This window comes from Sesamum indicum, linkage group LG1 (genome assembly GCF_000512975.1).
Source record: "Sesamum indicum cultivar Zhongzhi No. 13 linkage group LG1, S_indicum_v1.0, whole genome shotgun sequence".
Classification (NCBI taxonomy): domain Eukaryota; kingdom Viridiplantae; phylum Streptophyta; class Magnoliopsida; order Lamiales; family Pedaliaceae; genus Sesamum; species Sesamum indicum.
In genome coordinates, this window is record NC_026145.1 from 6,401,863 (window position 1) to 6,418,133 (window position 16,271).

General features: G+C 33.3%; 1 protein-coding gene across 1 annotated transcript; it reads right to left on the bottom strand.

Annotated features, from left to right (window-relative positions):
- LOC105157416 (ethylene-responsive transcription factor ERF027) lies at positions 5,008-6,029 on the bottom strand. Its single transcript, XM_011073829.2, has one exon. It carries the CDS (start codon positions 5,993-5,995, stop codon positions 5,294-5,296), a length of 702 nt encoding a protein of 233 aa, XP_011072131.1. The 5' UTR covers positions 5,996-6,029; the 3' UTR covers positions 5,008-5,293.

Below are 16,271 nucleotides of genomic sequence, written 5' to 3' on the forward strand. Positions count from 1 at the left end.
AAAGTCGAACGTAGGGGCCTGGGTAGATCGTTATATTTTTGTTCGACCTGCTAGGGCCTGGCCTTTTAAAACGGAATGGAGTAAATATAAACCCGTTCCCAGGACAAGTGGAGGGGGGCTGGAGGGCGATCAGATAAAGATCCTAACGGCTTTTAAATACGACCCCAAGAAGCTTCTCACTGAGAAGGTTTTGCAACTGTCTGGGCTCTCTCCAGCGTCCCTCCACATCGCAGAGTCCTTAGGTGATTCTCCTTTTCTTGCCTCATTTATTCCACTGCAGTTGTGCTCGCATGTACTGACCCCTTTTATTTTGCAGATAGTTTAATCATGAGTTCCCGTAATGCGATGCGGATGAAGGCGGCCCAAAATAAATTGAGAAAGGGAAAGCAGGTCGCTGATCCCGCAACCTCCCTTCAAGCTCTCCTATTCCTGTTCCCTCGCGAGCCCCTGCACCTGCGAGCCCTGCCGATCAACAGCCCGTCCCGGTCGACAGCGAAGGGACTCCTTTTGCCCCCGCTGAACATCATGGTTACAACTCCTCAGAGTTAAAACTGAATTTGGACGATACAAGCGGCGACGAGGGGGTCGAGCAGGAGAGACGCGATCCCGACAGCGGGGAGCGATCTAAAAAGATGAAGCGATCTTCCCACAAACAAGGGCAGGGGGATGAGGCTAAGGAGAAGGAGCTAACGGAACCCTCGGGCCCATCAAAATCAAAGTCGCATCATATATATATATATAGAAAAAAAAATATAATTTATCCTCCTGTGATATGAAAATTGAGCAAAAAATCTTTGTAAAAAATAAAATAGTAAACCTTGTGTTTTGAAAAATAAAGCAAATTACCCCCTATTTAAAATATTGATAGGAAGGTAATTTGTTTTATTTTTCGAAACATAAAAGATTGCAAAATTTCTTTTTACAAAAATTTATTTGCTCATTTCACACATTATAGGAATTAAACTACATTTAACCCCTATATATATAAATATTTGCGTTAATTCAACCTCGTTTTGAATATGGTGAAGCTAATAAGAAGAAATGAATGAACTGGATGGCATATATATATATATACATATATAGTCCACCAACACCACCTCGCAATTATATACGATGTCGGCCAATACAAATATACGCTTTCAACAGTCAATAAAATTGAGAAAACACGTCTTAGTCATCACTTACAAAATTCGCCCTCTCCTTTCCTCTACTGTTATTAAGATTCTGTACCAGACAAAAACACCCCACCAAATCAATTTATCACAACATCTGATGATCATATACATCACTCACTCACTACAACAACCTCAAATGATAGTCATTCACACAACTGAGTACTGATGAAAAGACTTTTTAAGATTGGATATTGTCTGATGGCCGACCTCTATATATATTACACTTATGCGTTTCTTCAATTATGTGTTCTACTTTTCATCCCACCATGCCCCATAATATATATATCTATAAAATATTTTGTTTACTATTATAAAAAAAAAACAAAAATTATCCGATCAAATTTTTAGATATTCAAATTTATTCGTAAATTAATTTTTTTTCTTTTAGAACATATTTGGCCAGAATAGTAATTTTAATTTTTTTTTATTTTTTCTCTTACCCGCTACTCCATATATATTTCTTTGTCTACAAACTTCTCCATGTTTGTTTTGCTAACAAACTTCTATATTTTAATATTTATAATTATGATATGTTTTTTGTTTGTCGTCTCATCTCACATTTCTTTATTTGACTTTTTTCTTTCTTATCACGATGTTTTTTTCTTTTCATCTCACATCACAAATCTTTTTATATGCTCGAGGGAACCACGTACAATGACAACTAGTATATATATATAAAGAAAAAGTAAATTACATTAACGGCAGTATCACAAGTTTAGTCCCAAAAGATAGAACACTCAATATTCTTTTAGTTTTCTACTTTAAAGAATTTAAAAAATGATCCTAAAATTAAAAAAAAAATCGACTTATTCAGTCTTAAGCTTTTATGAAAATTTTAAAATGGTCCCAAAATTAATAAAACTTGATCCATTTAGTTCTATGTCCAAATTTTTATAAAAAAAATAGACGACAAGGACAGACTGATGGACAGACATATTGCATATGTCTTTGACATCTATTTTTTTTTCAAGTAACTTGGAAATGAGACTAAATATATGAAATTTTCAATTTTGGGACTATTTTTAAAAATTCATAAAGTATAGGACTAAAAGTATTGAACCTCTTGCATATGCGACTAAAAGTGTAAATTTGTCTAACATTGACACTGCAAAGGTTACGTTTATATAAATACCCCATGCCCTTTATAAAATTATAAGTACATACCTTAATGTTGTGGTTGAAATTACAACTATACTCCCTACTCAGTGTGAAATTTTACACATGCAACACTAACGCTTTTTTAAAAAATGTATTTATAATTTTATAAAAAATAAGGAGTATTCGTATAATTAAATGTAACCTCACGACTGGTTGTCGATGTAAGTTACTTTTTAAAATTTTTTAAGCAATATATATATATATTTATATATATATATATCTTAATTTTCCCTTTCTATCCTTCATTAAAAGGGAAGAGCTTCAATCCCCCTCATGGGGCGGATATTTTTGACTTTTTGGGTTCAACTCAACTGCGACTGCAGAGATGAGAGAACTATTTGGTTTGACCAAATATTTTCTAAGATTTCGGAAAGGACATTTTGCTGCAGATACGATGAATTATGAATCACCTTTTTGTCCCTCCTCTTGTTAGGAAAAAATTATTATTTACTGCAATTTTATTGATAATAAACTGAAATTATGATAAATATTTATTATTAATTATAATTAAATAAAAATTGACACAAAATATTTAAATCATCTGTCATGAAAATTATTTTTTGCCGTGTCAATAAGCTATTAGCAAATATTTTTTTTATTATTTTTAGTTATAATAAATGTTTTAGCCATACAAACAAAAATCAAGATCAGCAAACCATTGTATGACTGTAGCCAATAACTATTTATTTTTTTAATTATGGCAATTAACCATCGTTGATTATTAGATTTTTTCTAGTATCATTTATTTGTTTCATTGCACATTATAAAAGAACTCGAATGAAAAAAAGGTAATTAGTGGGGATGTAAATAATTAAAGAAAAAGATAAATCTTAATTCAAATAAATAATTAGTTGTGATGTAATCAATTAATTAATATGTACTTAGGTAATATTATTATTATTTGTTAGTGATACATCGATTCAATAATTACATCAATATGATTAAAAATATTAACAAATTACATCAATTCAACAATATGGCTAAAGACAGTAACAAAGTACAATAATTCAATAATTCATATAAAGCGATATACATACTCACATAAAGTGAAATAAATATCTAAACGTCCAGTGAGACTTGATTTTTTTTTTAAAAATAAAAACCACCTAGAGGTGGGGGGAGCTTTTTGGAGTCCCCAATCCTTCTATATTAAAATACACAAAATAGTTACAGCGGGGAGAGCTACCTCCCTAGAATTTCTAGTAAAGCCATAAACAAGGAGTACTACTCCCTTACAAATAGAGCAACAATAAACAAGGAGTACTACTCCTTACAATAAAAGACCCGAACAGGTGTCATTGAAAAATTATGGCGAGTCAAAAAAATTTTTGTTATCCCACCACGTCGTGGATCGCACAACATCTGCAAATAAATTTGTACAAAAATGCCAAGCCAGAGTGTGTGTAATGTTTCAAAAGGATAAATAATGAACATAAGTATTAACGTGGATATCATGTTTGTATGCTGGCAGCCTTTGAACCTGTGAAAGGGGTTCATAAGATCTGCAAAAAATATAACAAAAGAGAGCAGTAAAAGTGACAAAAACCAAAAAGTAACTAGAGAAATATAAGTCCCAACGTCAACCATATGGATGAATAGCCTCCAAGAAATCCATATAGGTACCATCACAAAAACAACACAGAAAAAGCTTAGATATGATAACAAGTATCAACAAAGAGCTAATCACTAATGAATTACCCCTAATCAAGTCCGGTGAGACTTGATTGATATATATGAATCGAACAGTTTATGTTATTTGTCTGATTGATGGATTAATTAGTACATTTCAAGTGTACTAGTTACATTTTTAGCATTTTTGTGGTTACAGCATGATTAAAATTAATAAAATGAATTATCATAATTTGAAATTTAATCAATAATAAAAATAATTATATTTACATCCCTGATATATGGTTTATTTATATAAATAATTCATATCTTTTGCAAAATTATATAGGGAAAAATGTAATTTTGGTTTAGCTTCTTAGGGGCGGTGGTAATTTTAGTTCAGGTCCAATTCAAATTAGCGAATTCAGACATTAATTTTTAAAAATTAGCAATTTAAGGACAAAATGCCCTAATTTTGCCGGAATCGTACACATGATGCGCATGTGACCACATAAATTTAGGTATTTCTCCAAAAGCCGACGAATTAGCTTACGTGGAAGTATTTTTTTCAGCCAGAGCTTTCGTGGCAAGGGGTAAGCATCGGCTGAAAAAATACTTCCACATACGCCAATTCGCTGTTACTTGGAGAAATCCCCAAATTTATGTGCGATTCTAGCAAAATTAGGGCATTTTGTCTTTAAATTGCTATTTTTTGAAAATTGTTATCCTGATTCGTTATTTTGAATTAGACCTGGACTAAAATTGCCATCGTCTTTAAGAAACTGGACCAAAATTGTATTTTTCCCAATTATATATGCACCCACAAAAAACATCGACATCGTTAACGCAAATTACTCCTATTTTTTTAAAAAAAATTACACATATATCCTCCAAAAACGTCAACAACATTACACAAACTCCCCCTAATTTTCGGCTGTTGTGAGTAGTTTATGTAATTACGTAAAAAAAATATAAACAATTTATATAAATAGACTATAATCAAAATTGTAAATGCAATTATCCGTTAAAAAATATTAAAAAATTTAGTAAGAAATTGAAAATCATTAGAAAAAATAAAGTCTCACCATGAGAACAACTCATGAAAAGTATGGAAACATATGATATTGATCTTGACAGCACATCCACTAAAAATCTACCAAAGTAGCCCCAAAACCAAAAAGGCAAAACGAAATGTGATTTCTTGAAATATTTGTACGTCTAAACCAATCATTAAAAAGCAATCGCGCTCATCTCCCTGCAGTTTTCATGAATTCATGTTACGTATTGATGTAACAGTTTCCTTTAATTTCTTGTTATATTTCTCATTATAATTATTATTTTTAACAAGTTTGTCAGAAGTAGCTCCACAGCCGTTCACCGTCAAAGTTCGCCGGCGACTCATCCCACGGCGGCGGTGACCCCATTCTCGGCGGGCTGAGGAGCATTCCCTCCGCCATGTCCATCAGCAAATTAGGCATATGAAACAATGCCTCCTCATCTATGAACTCATCATCCCCGCTGATCATACTTTCCGCATTACCCACCGTTTCGTCCTTCCTATAATCGCGGCCATCCTCGTCCCTCATCAGCTCCGCCGCTCCCGCGGCTGCTCTGCGGATATCCAGCGGCGAAGGTGAAGACGGGACCGGGTACGAACCTACATGATCCGGGAAGTTCAAAACAGCATCACTACCTTTGAGGGCCAGCGCCGCCACATCGTAGGCAGCAGCAGCCATCTCCGGCGAGGGGTAGGTGCCTAGCCATATACGTGTAGTCTTTCTCGGCTCACGAATCTCCGACACCCATTTGCCGCTGCGGCTCCTTATTCCCCTGTATATAGGGTGCTTTCCGGTGGTGGGCCGGCTGGTTGAACCTCCCGTCGAGATGGCGGGGCTGATTTTGCTGCTTCTATTAACCTTCTTGGCCCTCTTAACACTAGTTTGAACATGAGGACATTGATCCTCCGGCGACGCCGCGTGCGGTGGAGGAGGTGGTGGAAAAGTGGTAAAGGGTTTATGCATAGAGTGTGGAGAGTCAGCCATATATAGATACATGTGTCTGTACGTAATGATATCTATATATTAATAATAATTCAAAAGCGTTGTGGTTTTGTGAGGTATATAAAAGGGGATAGAACAGTAGTGTCCATAAAAAGTGAAACCGTGGCGAATTCGTGGGTTTTGGGTTTTAGGGTTTTGTAGTGGGTTGTTTTATTACCTGATGTGTGACAATCACACATCCACACACACGTATTACAACCTAGTTATTAGCTGTTTTTTATTATGTCTGGAAAAATATAATTTTGGTCTTATAATTATAAAATGCGAAATATTTCAAAATTAGGAAAATTTTATATATTTAGTTATATATTTTATGGGATTTTCAAAATAATTTTTAAATTGAAAAAGTTTCAACCCATTTAGTCCCATGTCTAAGTTTCCATAAAAAATAGACAGCAAGGACACGTGCAATTTGCTTGTCCTTCAATTGTGTGAGAAACTAAGCTAACAAACATGCGCATTGTAAGTGTCTCTACTATTTATTTGTTTACAGAAATTTTGACATGAGATCGAATGCGGTTCGTTTTCTCAATTTTTGGACCATTGTGAAAATTTCATAAAGTATAAAATTAAATGTATTGAGTTTTTTCAATTTTGAACCACCTATATATTTTATAGGACTAAAAGTGTAATTTTGTCATTATAGAGGGGTGATATATTTTTTTTCTCTTGAATTTTGAATTCTATGAGGACTATAAATAAAAAAAAAAAAGGTCATTGAAAATTGACATATACTTGACATGTGATCGGTCTAATTTGAAAATTTTTATTTTCAACCACTTTTAGTAATATGACATTTTTATTCTAGTGACGTTTTGACCAAATGTGCCATCCCTATAAGTATAAGATCGAAATTATATTTTTTCTTTATATTTCTCATGTCATATCAGCAAAATTGACCGAAAAAATTAAAAAACCCCAAGTTAGGTGGCATTCTAATTCAGCCAATTTAGCTTTTTCAACAATATTTGGATCAAATGTATCATTTTATTTGATAATAATTTTAAAAAATTCAACATAATTAAAAAAATATTGTAAAAACAGATAAAAATTGCATTTTGCTCTGGTACGTCTATACACTACTCCTTATCCACGAACCCCGAATTCCTCATTGGACATTCAGATCCCCCTCACCAGAACTCCTGTTACAGAGGAACTCATCCTCTATATATAGGGGAGGTACCCCTCGGCAGGCGCTCTCCTCTCCTTCCACCCTCGAGAACCTCTCTTGCTGATACTCTACTACTCTAATTTCGTGCTCTTACATATTTTCACATTTATCATAATTTCTCATCATAATTCATTTTTATATTTATCTATTCTTAAATTCGATACTAACTAACCCTTTCTTTTGCAGGTCCTCTTTCTCAAGAGCTTTCATTCAATTATCCCAAATCCAACATCAAGATCCATGAAATTTGGACCCACGCTAAAATAGCACGCATCAAACATATACATACAGTAGAATTATGATTATGATTATTATATCATATATTAAATTAAAACTAGACTTGAAAACATATAGATTTATTATCATTATTACTTTTCAATGATTATTAATAAAATTATAATATAATTATATAACAATATGGTCTCCTGAAGTTACCTTATTCATTTATTCAATCTTAATCTATTGTCTATTGACTTTATGGTTTTTAAAATTCAAATTTCAACCTAAAAATGTATAAAAAAATTATAAATTTGAGCTGCAAATTGCATAAATCCCGTGTGTTTTTTTTAGCACTAGTCGTTGTGGCACACTATTCCTGCATTCATATAATGAATAATGAATAAATTTTTGACATTTTAAATATATTATAAATACTATTATAAATAAAATACATTATATTAAAAATAAAAAAAAAGAAAGAAAAACTAATTTATCTAAAACATAGAAAGTTAAATAAGTTAATTATTTTATCGATTGAAGGGCATTTTTGGCTTCACAAAAAATTTATAAAGCAGTGTCATTAAGCGCCATTTGTGAATGTGGAAGTCCTTTTCTTTTTATATAGTATTAGTTGTTATGGCATGTCGTCTCTGCATGCATATAATAAATAAATATTTAAAGCTTTAAAATATATTATAAATAAAAATAAAATATATAAACCAATAAATTATATTTAAAAAAATAAATAAAATATAAGTAATTTATGGATATTATCGAGAAAAACATAGTGTGAGTGAGATTTTCATATTAATTAGTATAGATAGTATAGATCATATAGATGAAAAGAAAAATTTGAGTATGGGTGATTGAAAAACATAAGAACATTTTTGGTAACTTAAAAAATTAGTGTCATGGTATAAGTAATCGCTACTTGTAAGTGAAAATGGCTTTTTTCTTTCATATGGTATAGATATGGATTGCATCGATCCAACCAATACATACAAACAAGAAATTACAACAACTCTTCATTCAACTATTAACATTAATATGACTGTAAACAAATTACAATAACTGGCATAAGTTGAGACAAATTAATAATCACATAAAGTGAAAAATATTCACACGTTCAGAGCGATTCGAACCCATGATCTCGAATTTGTTCATATGATTTCAACCTTAATCTCAATCATTAGGCTAAAATATCATTGGTACATTACATGTATTTGTTGGTCCTATGTATAAATTAGAATATCGCACGAATATCGCACATGTATTAAATAATAACCTATACTAATTATTATATGCACGTAAGAATAATATGTGAGGACGATTAATAGTTAAAAAAAAAAAAACTAACCTGAGGATGGCGGCACAATGATTTGATGGCGCTCCAATACCAGTTGGTGGTTAAAGTGTGTCTTACAATTATTCTAACACATGTGCCCAAATATACAAAGAATTTTGTGCAATTTTGTTATGCTCAAAGGCATGTAACTTCTTTGGACGCGACATTTATTTTTCGATCCATCAATTAGTTTTCAAACTTCATTATAGATAATTTATCATAAAAGAATATATAATATAAAACCCTTTTGGTTGCTTTAGATTTAATTATGTAAATATTTTTTACTATTTATAAAATTATAAATACATCTGTGAGAAGATATCGGTGTAATATATTTCAAGGGTGTGATGTGCATTATAATTGTAATTTTAGAAGGTATATTTTTAATTTTCAAAAATAAAAAATTATATAAAAAATAAAATTTAATTCAAAAATATGGATGTAATTCATCCAATTATGTTTTAGTGGACGTGGTGGGGAATATCACCGTTGTTCCTTCCAAGAAACAACGTCCTCACTGCAGCATAATATAGTCCGCAATCCAATTTGAGGTACTTAGGTTGTGAATCAAGTGGATGTACATAGACTGGAGATGTCCAATCATAGATTTGGTACTAAGTTATGATGTCTGATCCTGTCAGTGCGACAATATTATTTTCTTTGATTTCATTCCTCTTTCAATTATGGTTTATTTATGTATAACTAATTGATAACTTTACTCTAAATTACATAAGGTTCGTAGTTACAAATATTTCTTAAAATTACTAATTATTTAAGAAATTTTCTAAAATTAATCTATTTAACAAAGGGCAAAATGCATCCATCCTTGTGTTATTCGAAAATAGCAATTTTTCTTTTGTGTTAAAAACAAAAAAAAAATATTAATTTATCCCGTTGTGTTCTTAAAAAAGAAGCAAAATACCCCCTCATGTGAGAAGTGTAATACACGCACCCATTTCTCTTTTTTTTATTTTTATTTTACAACTATTGAATCTTATCTAACACAAATCGATGACTCATATTACATTTACAATAATGCACTGTTCATATAAATCTTAATTAACAATTGAAATTTTATCTTCAAGCTCAATTCAAATATATAATTAATGTACAAAAAACCAAAATATATTTTTGAAATATAAATTATATGTAATATACAGACAATATATATTATATATAATATATACAGATATAGATAATATATATTATACATAATATATCATATGTTAGCCCACCCCATCCTTCCGACAGACCGCCTCCTACCCAGCTGCCTTCGCCCCCCTTTCCCTCTGCTTCTCCTTGCCCCTTCCCTTGCATCCCCCTCCCCCTCTCCACTGCGCCTTTTGTTGAAACATTATGGTCTATGATTTTAATTGGAAAGGCCCAACCCACACCACCTAAACCCACACACCTGGATGGCTAAACTCATTCTGCTGCCTTAGCCCATTCGTATGTTCCTACTCTCTCCACCTGGCCCATCCCATTCGACCCAACTCTCTCGTTTCTTTATCCCCACCTCTTCTATAGACACCCTAATCTTATTTCTCTCTTTTTCGTCTCTTCGTCTCTCCCTCGTTCTCTTCTGGGTTTCTCCACCGCCGTCTTTCTGTGACGCCCCAAAGATTATATTACTTAATTGGGGGATTAATGGATAAATTTTTATGAAACTTAATTAATTGATAAATAAATTATATAATTAAACTTGAATGGATTAAATTGAAGTTCGTTATAATATTTGGGGACAACTTATATTAATTAAGAAAAATTTAGGAGGGACGTGATGGGTATTTTGATAAAAGTCTAATTAAATAAATAAAATAATAATAATATTATATACGTATATGTAAATAATATATATATATATATTAGTAAGTAATAATATATATATAGATATATAAAAGAGAGAGAGAATTGAGAGTAGGCTTGGTGGGCCACCACCCCCACCGCCTCACTCTCTTGTCCTTTTCTTTGTTATACACACACACACATTCACAATACACATAACACACACACACTTGCAATTGTGAGAATTGCAATTCTTAGTCGAAAAAAGAAAACTAACAGAGGTACGAAAATTGTAATTTTAATTTTTATTAATTTATATAATTATTATTTAATTAGTCCATTTATTAAATTTTGTTTATATTGAGCGATGTACTATTTAATCGGAATATTTTACGAGTTTGGGTATTTAAAATAGTGTTGAATTAAATATCAAATCGGATATAAAAATGATATCGTTGGTTAATTAGATTATTAAATTTGTTAGATTTAAATATTACTATAGCCAATTTATACAATTTTATCGGAATTATTAGCCAAATACGCAATTCTATGTATTATTGTTTAATTAAATTATATAATAGCGAGAAATTGATAGAAAATTCATAGAAATATTCTAAAAATTATATTTAATAAATGGTATGTTAATAAAGAGGAAAAATGAAGATTTGTATTTCGATAGCAATGGAATATTAAATAATTATTAGAAATTATACGAATAATATTTAATATTATATTTAAAAGAAATTACAATGTTCTCCATATATTAACTGTATGTGGTATAACTCATTATAGGATACGGAGGAAAAGTGAAAGACCGAACCACTACCTATTGGATAGATAAAAGCGTTGTAAGGTCGAGGTAAGTATATAATTAGTATTATCTATATATGTCCCATTTCTTTGTGGTATTACTGTCATATAAGTATGTGGTTCATGTTGACATTGATTTATCTGAAAATATATGAGTGGTGAATGATTTAATTTGATTGACGATATTGTGTACGTGAAACGAGAAAATACGTTGAAGTATTATGTTTGTTGTTTGATGAGTTGTGAATGTCTGAAAATGACAATATGTTGATATATTATTTTACATTACTAGTTGCTTACAAGAATGGTGATACGTGGAAATGAGGGAGTGGTGGAAATTGAATATACTTGTGGTGTGAATACCCCTTGATGTGTTGAAAAGCCTGTAAGGTGAAATGATATAAAAAGAACGATGTTGCGATATGAAAAAAAATATGATATGAAAAGAGCGATGCTGCGATATGAAAGAAAAATATGATATGAAAAGAGCGATGCTGCGATTTTAAAAAAATAATGTGATATGAAAAGAGCGATGCTACGATATAAAAGAGCGATGCTGCAATATAAAAGAGCTGTGATGCGAAATGAGATTGATGAGCCGGCTGTAAAGGGGATTCACTTGAACTTATATAACGGTGAGATTGAGTTGACGAGAAAATCCGATATCACCTTCTGGTAAGTAAACTAGGAAAATGAAAAAATTAATTGATTGTCTTATTGCAAGATATCTATGTAGTGTAATAAAGTCGATTATGTGGGGATTAAATTGACTGTATTCCATGCATGTTGCCTACTTATCTTGTTTGGGGTTATATTTGATATACATATATAGATAGGGCTGGTTATTTATTTAATGAGTTGCAGGCTCATTCATCTACTGATATTTTTTTTCAGGAGTAGACTTTGAGGTGTCTGACTGTTAAAGATTAGGTCTACGCGTTATACTCAAGAAAGCTAGTATGCATTTTGCTCCTCTTTGTCAGTTAGAGTACAAATCACATTTTGTTTGTATAGAGAGAACATAAGCGTGGGGATAACCAGTGATGAATTACTTGTGGTGTTTGATATGTATATATAATATTGTGGGTTGATTGTGCCTGTTATGACGTTGAGATTACGTATACATATTGATTAAATGATTATGTGCATTTATATATAAACACAGGGATTGCTTTAAATATGACGTTTAGAGAAGATATAGTCCTAGTAGCGTTAGAGGGTGCTACACTTCCTCTCTCTCTCTCTCTCCCCTATATCAGTGCCCCCTTCTCCAATATCAATGTCCTCCCTATATGTAATCCACTTTTGGTGGTTTTTTGAATATAATAATAAGAACATAAGAAAAACAAGAAATCTTCTTCTTCTCTTGCTACCGATTAAAAAAAAAAAGTTCTTTGTGAACTTTGTTCCTTAGTGAAAATCTAAGAGGGTTTGCTTGACTGAGCCTTTTGTGGCAAGATTTGGATATTTTCAATCGGTGTAGTGGTTGCCGGTCTTAGTGGCCATGGGCTACCCTCTGCTAGATCTGGCCCCTGAGCCAACTACTTTGTTGATCTCGTTATGTTTATCACTGCTTTTGTAGATTTATAAATATTCTGATAGTTATATTCTGATCTGTATATGTTGTGTTATTTTGTAATATTGGTTTGTAATATTAAGGATTTTCATAACCTACTATTCGTTGTAATAGTTATTTAAGGCATTTGTTATTTGGGCTAACTACTGAAGGGTTTTCACTAACAGTGGTAGAGCCTTCGGGTTCTCTTCCTTCGGGTGAGTCGGTAAGATCGTCTTCATTTGAATTTTATTTTTTTTGTGAAATAACCTCTTGATTTTTCCGTTTGTGTGATCTCTATGATTACTGCTTAGTGCATTCTGTTTTCTACTTAGTGCTTATTTATGAAAATCTGCAATATCTTTTGAAAATTATTTTCTGAATTTCTGATATTAACCGCTTTGTGCAAAAAATTGTTTAGTGCGTAAAATAATTTAGTGTTGGTAATTGTTCTCAAAATCTGATATTTTTGGCTCTGTGAGCGATCTCTTTTAATATGTTGTGTGCACAAAGTATTCTTTGAACTGTGTTTAGTGCCTAATCTTATTGCTCAGTGAATCCATTCTTCTTTTAAAGTGCTAACTGTTGTTGCTTTTCTATTAATCTGCTTACTGCTTATTGATCTATTGCTTATCTGTTGATTTGCTTATTTTTTCCAATCAAGACCGAACCCTTTCCTTATCCCTCACATGGCCGAGCCTTTTGAGGCTATCAGGTATTTGGTGGAGGATAAGATAAGGCCCCCTAATAATATGCAGTTTTTTCCTCTTTGTCAGTTAGAATACAAATTACATTTTGTTTGTATCGAGAGAACGTAAGCGTGGGGATTACCTGTGATGAATTAGTTGTTGTGTTTGATATGTATATATAATGTTGTGGGTTGATTATGCCTGGTCTGACGTTTAGATTACGTATATTTATTGATTAAATGATTACGTGCATTTATATATATAAACACAGAGATTACTTTAAGTATGACGTTTAGAGAAGATATAGCCTTAGTAGCGTTAGAGGGTGCTACATTAGGTGGTATTAGAGCAGGGATTAGATTTCCTAGGGATAGTACATGAGATGTAATATTATACATGAGGTAAATATTAGAAATCTACTTACATGTGTGTATTTTATATAGGATGGAAGTGTCAAGGGAAAACGCTACAAGCCCAACTGAGTCATTAGAGTCTGTGCAGGGTCTTAATCATGCATCAGAACATTAGGGGTTAGAATCCCAAAATAGAAACGCCCCACAACCAGAAATGAGTCCCTTTATGCAATAATTTCTAGAAATGATGCAGAGTATGGCTCCACCGCCATAACCCCAACCACAGGATGCAGTTATTGATAAAAATTATGAAATAGTGAGGAGATAGGGGGCAAAGGTATTTGCCGGTACAACTAATCCTGAACACGTAAAGGGTGTTGTACATAATTGAGTGTACTTCTGAGCAAAAGTTGAGGTACGCAGTGTCCTTACTGGAGAAAGATGCTTTAGACTGGTGGGAAACAGTTCCGGGGAGCAAGAACCGACCTGTCACTTTGACGTGGAATGACTTTTTGAAAGAATTTGCTGAAAAATATACTCCATCGGTCTACATAAACCGTAAGAAAGTTGAATTTCCTGAATTAAAGCAGAATAATTTATTTGTTGTTGAGTATGAATTGCAATTTGTGAGATTGTCAAAATATACTCCAAAAGAGGTGAGTGTCGATGAATTGAGGAGAGATAAATTTGAAAGAGGGTTGGTTTAGAGGCCGAGGAATGGGTCAGACTAGTAGGACCCCTTCAGTGTTTTCGAGTAGAGGCGACCCTACATCGGTTGGATTTGGAGGGAGACAAGATCCAGCCAGATCGTTCAGTGGAGGATCTACTCCTTCTTGTGCTAATTGTGGTAGGAGACACACTGGTGAATGTTGGGGAGCCCAACCAATTGTATGTTATCGTTGCCGTCAATCGGGACATATTGTCAGGGACTGTCCTACATGGAGGGATAATTCTAGAGGACCTCAGATTTCAGAGTTTAGCAGTGTGGGGGAAAACTACAACGAACAGGTGCGAGCAGAGGACGAGGTAGGGTTGGTCGAGGTAACTGGAATATTTTCATGACATCTATAGGTCATTACAATCATTCCTCGATCAATTTGTGATTGTGTTTATTGATGATATTTTGATATATTTGAGTAGCCACGAGGAACATGAGCAACATTTACGAACAATTTTACTGATCTTGAGAGTGAAACAGTTGTACGGTAAATTCAGCAAATGTGAGTTTTAGATAGAGAAAATTACTTTTGGGGGGCATGTTGTTTCAAAAGAAGGGGTACAACCTGATCCGGCAAAAGTTAAGGCATTTAGAATGGGAGCCACCTAAAAATGTATCCGAGATTCGGTGTTTTCTGGGATTTACTGGTTACTACAGAAGGTTTGTAAAGGATTTCTCTATAATTGCGAAACCTCTGGCGAACTTGTTGAAGAAGAACGCACCATTTAACTGGAATGACAAATGTGCTCAGAGTTTTGAGGAGTTGAAGAAGAGACTCACCTCAGCACCTATCCTTGCTTTGTCGTCTGGGGATGGAGGATATGTGGTATTTACGGACGCTTCACGACAAGGACTTGGTTGTGTTTTGATGCAACATGGGAGAGTTATAGCTTATGCTTCGAGGTAGTTGAGGCCACATGAGATGAACTATCCGACCCATGATTTGGAGTTAGCAGCCATAGTACATGCATTGAAGATCTGGAGGCATTACTTATACGGGGAGACATTTCAAATATTTACAAATCACAAAACTTTGAAATATATCCCAACACAGAAAGAGTTGAATTTCAGGCAAAGAAGGTGGATGGAGCTTTTGAAGGATTATGACTGCACCATTGACTATCATCCTGGAAAGGCAAACATTGTAGCAGATGTTTTGAGTAGAAAGACGGTGGACCAACTTGCCAATATGATCTTCTATAACATAGAGTATTTAACTGCCCTTAGAGCTATGGATGTACACTTTAGCGTTGGTGGTGATATTCTACTGGCTACAATACAAGTGAAGCCCTCCCTCAAGGATAAAATTAAATATGCACAGGCTAGAGATCCATATCTGCAGAGGATGAAAGCTAAGGTGCAAAAAGGAAAGAGCGATCAATTTATAATCTAAGAAGATGGTACATTGTTCAATGGAAAACATACATGCGTGCCGAACGTAGAGGAGTTGAGAGTGGAAATTATGCACGAGGCGCACTACGCACCGCATGCTGTGCATCTTGGCAGTACCAAGATGTATCGGGATTTGAGACCCTATTACTGGTGGCCAACAATGAAGAAAAATGTGGCAGAGTTTGTAGCGAAATGTTTAACTTGTCAGCAAGTAAAAGCAGAACACCAAGCAC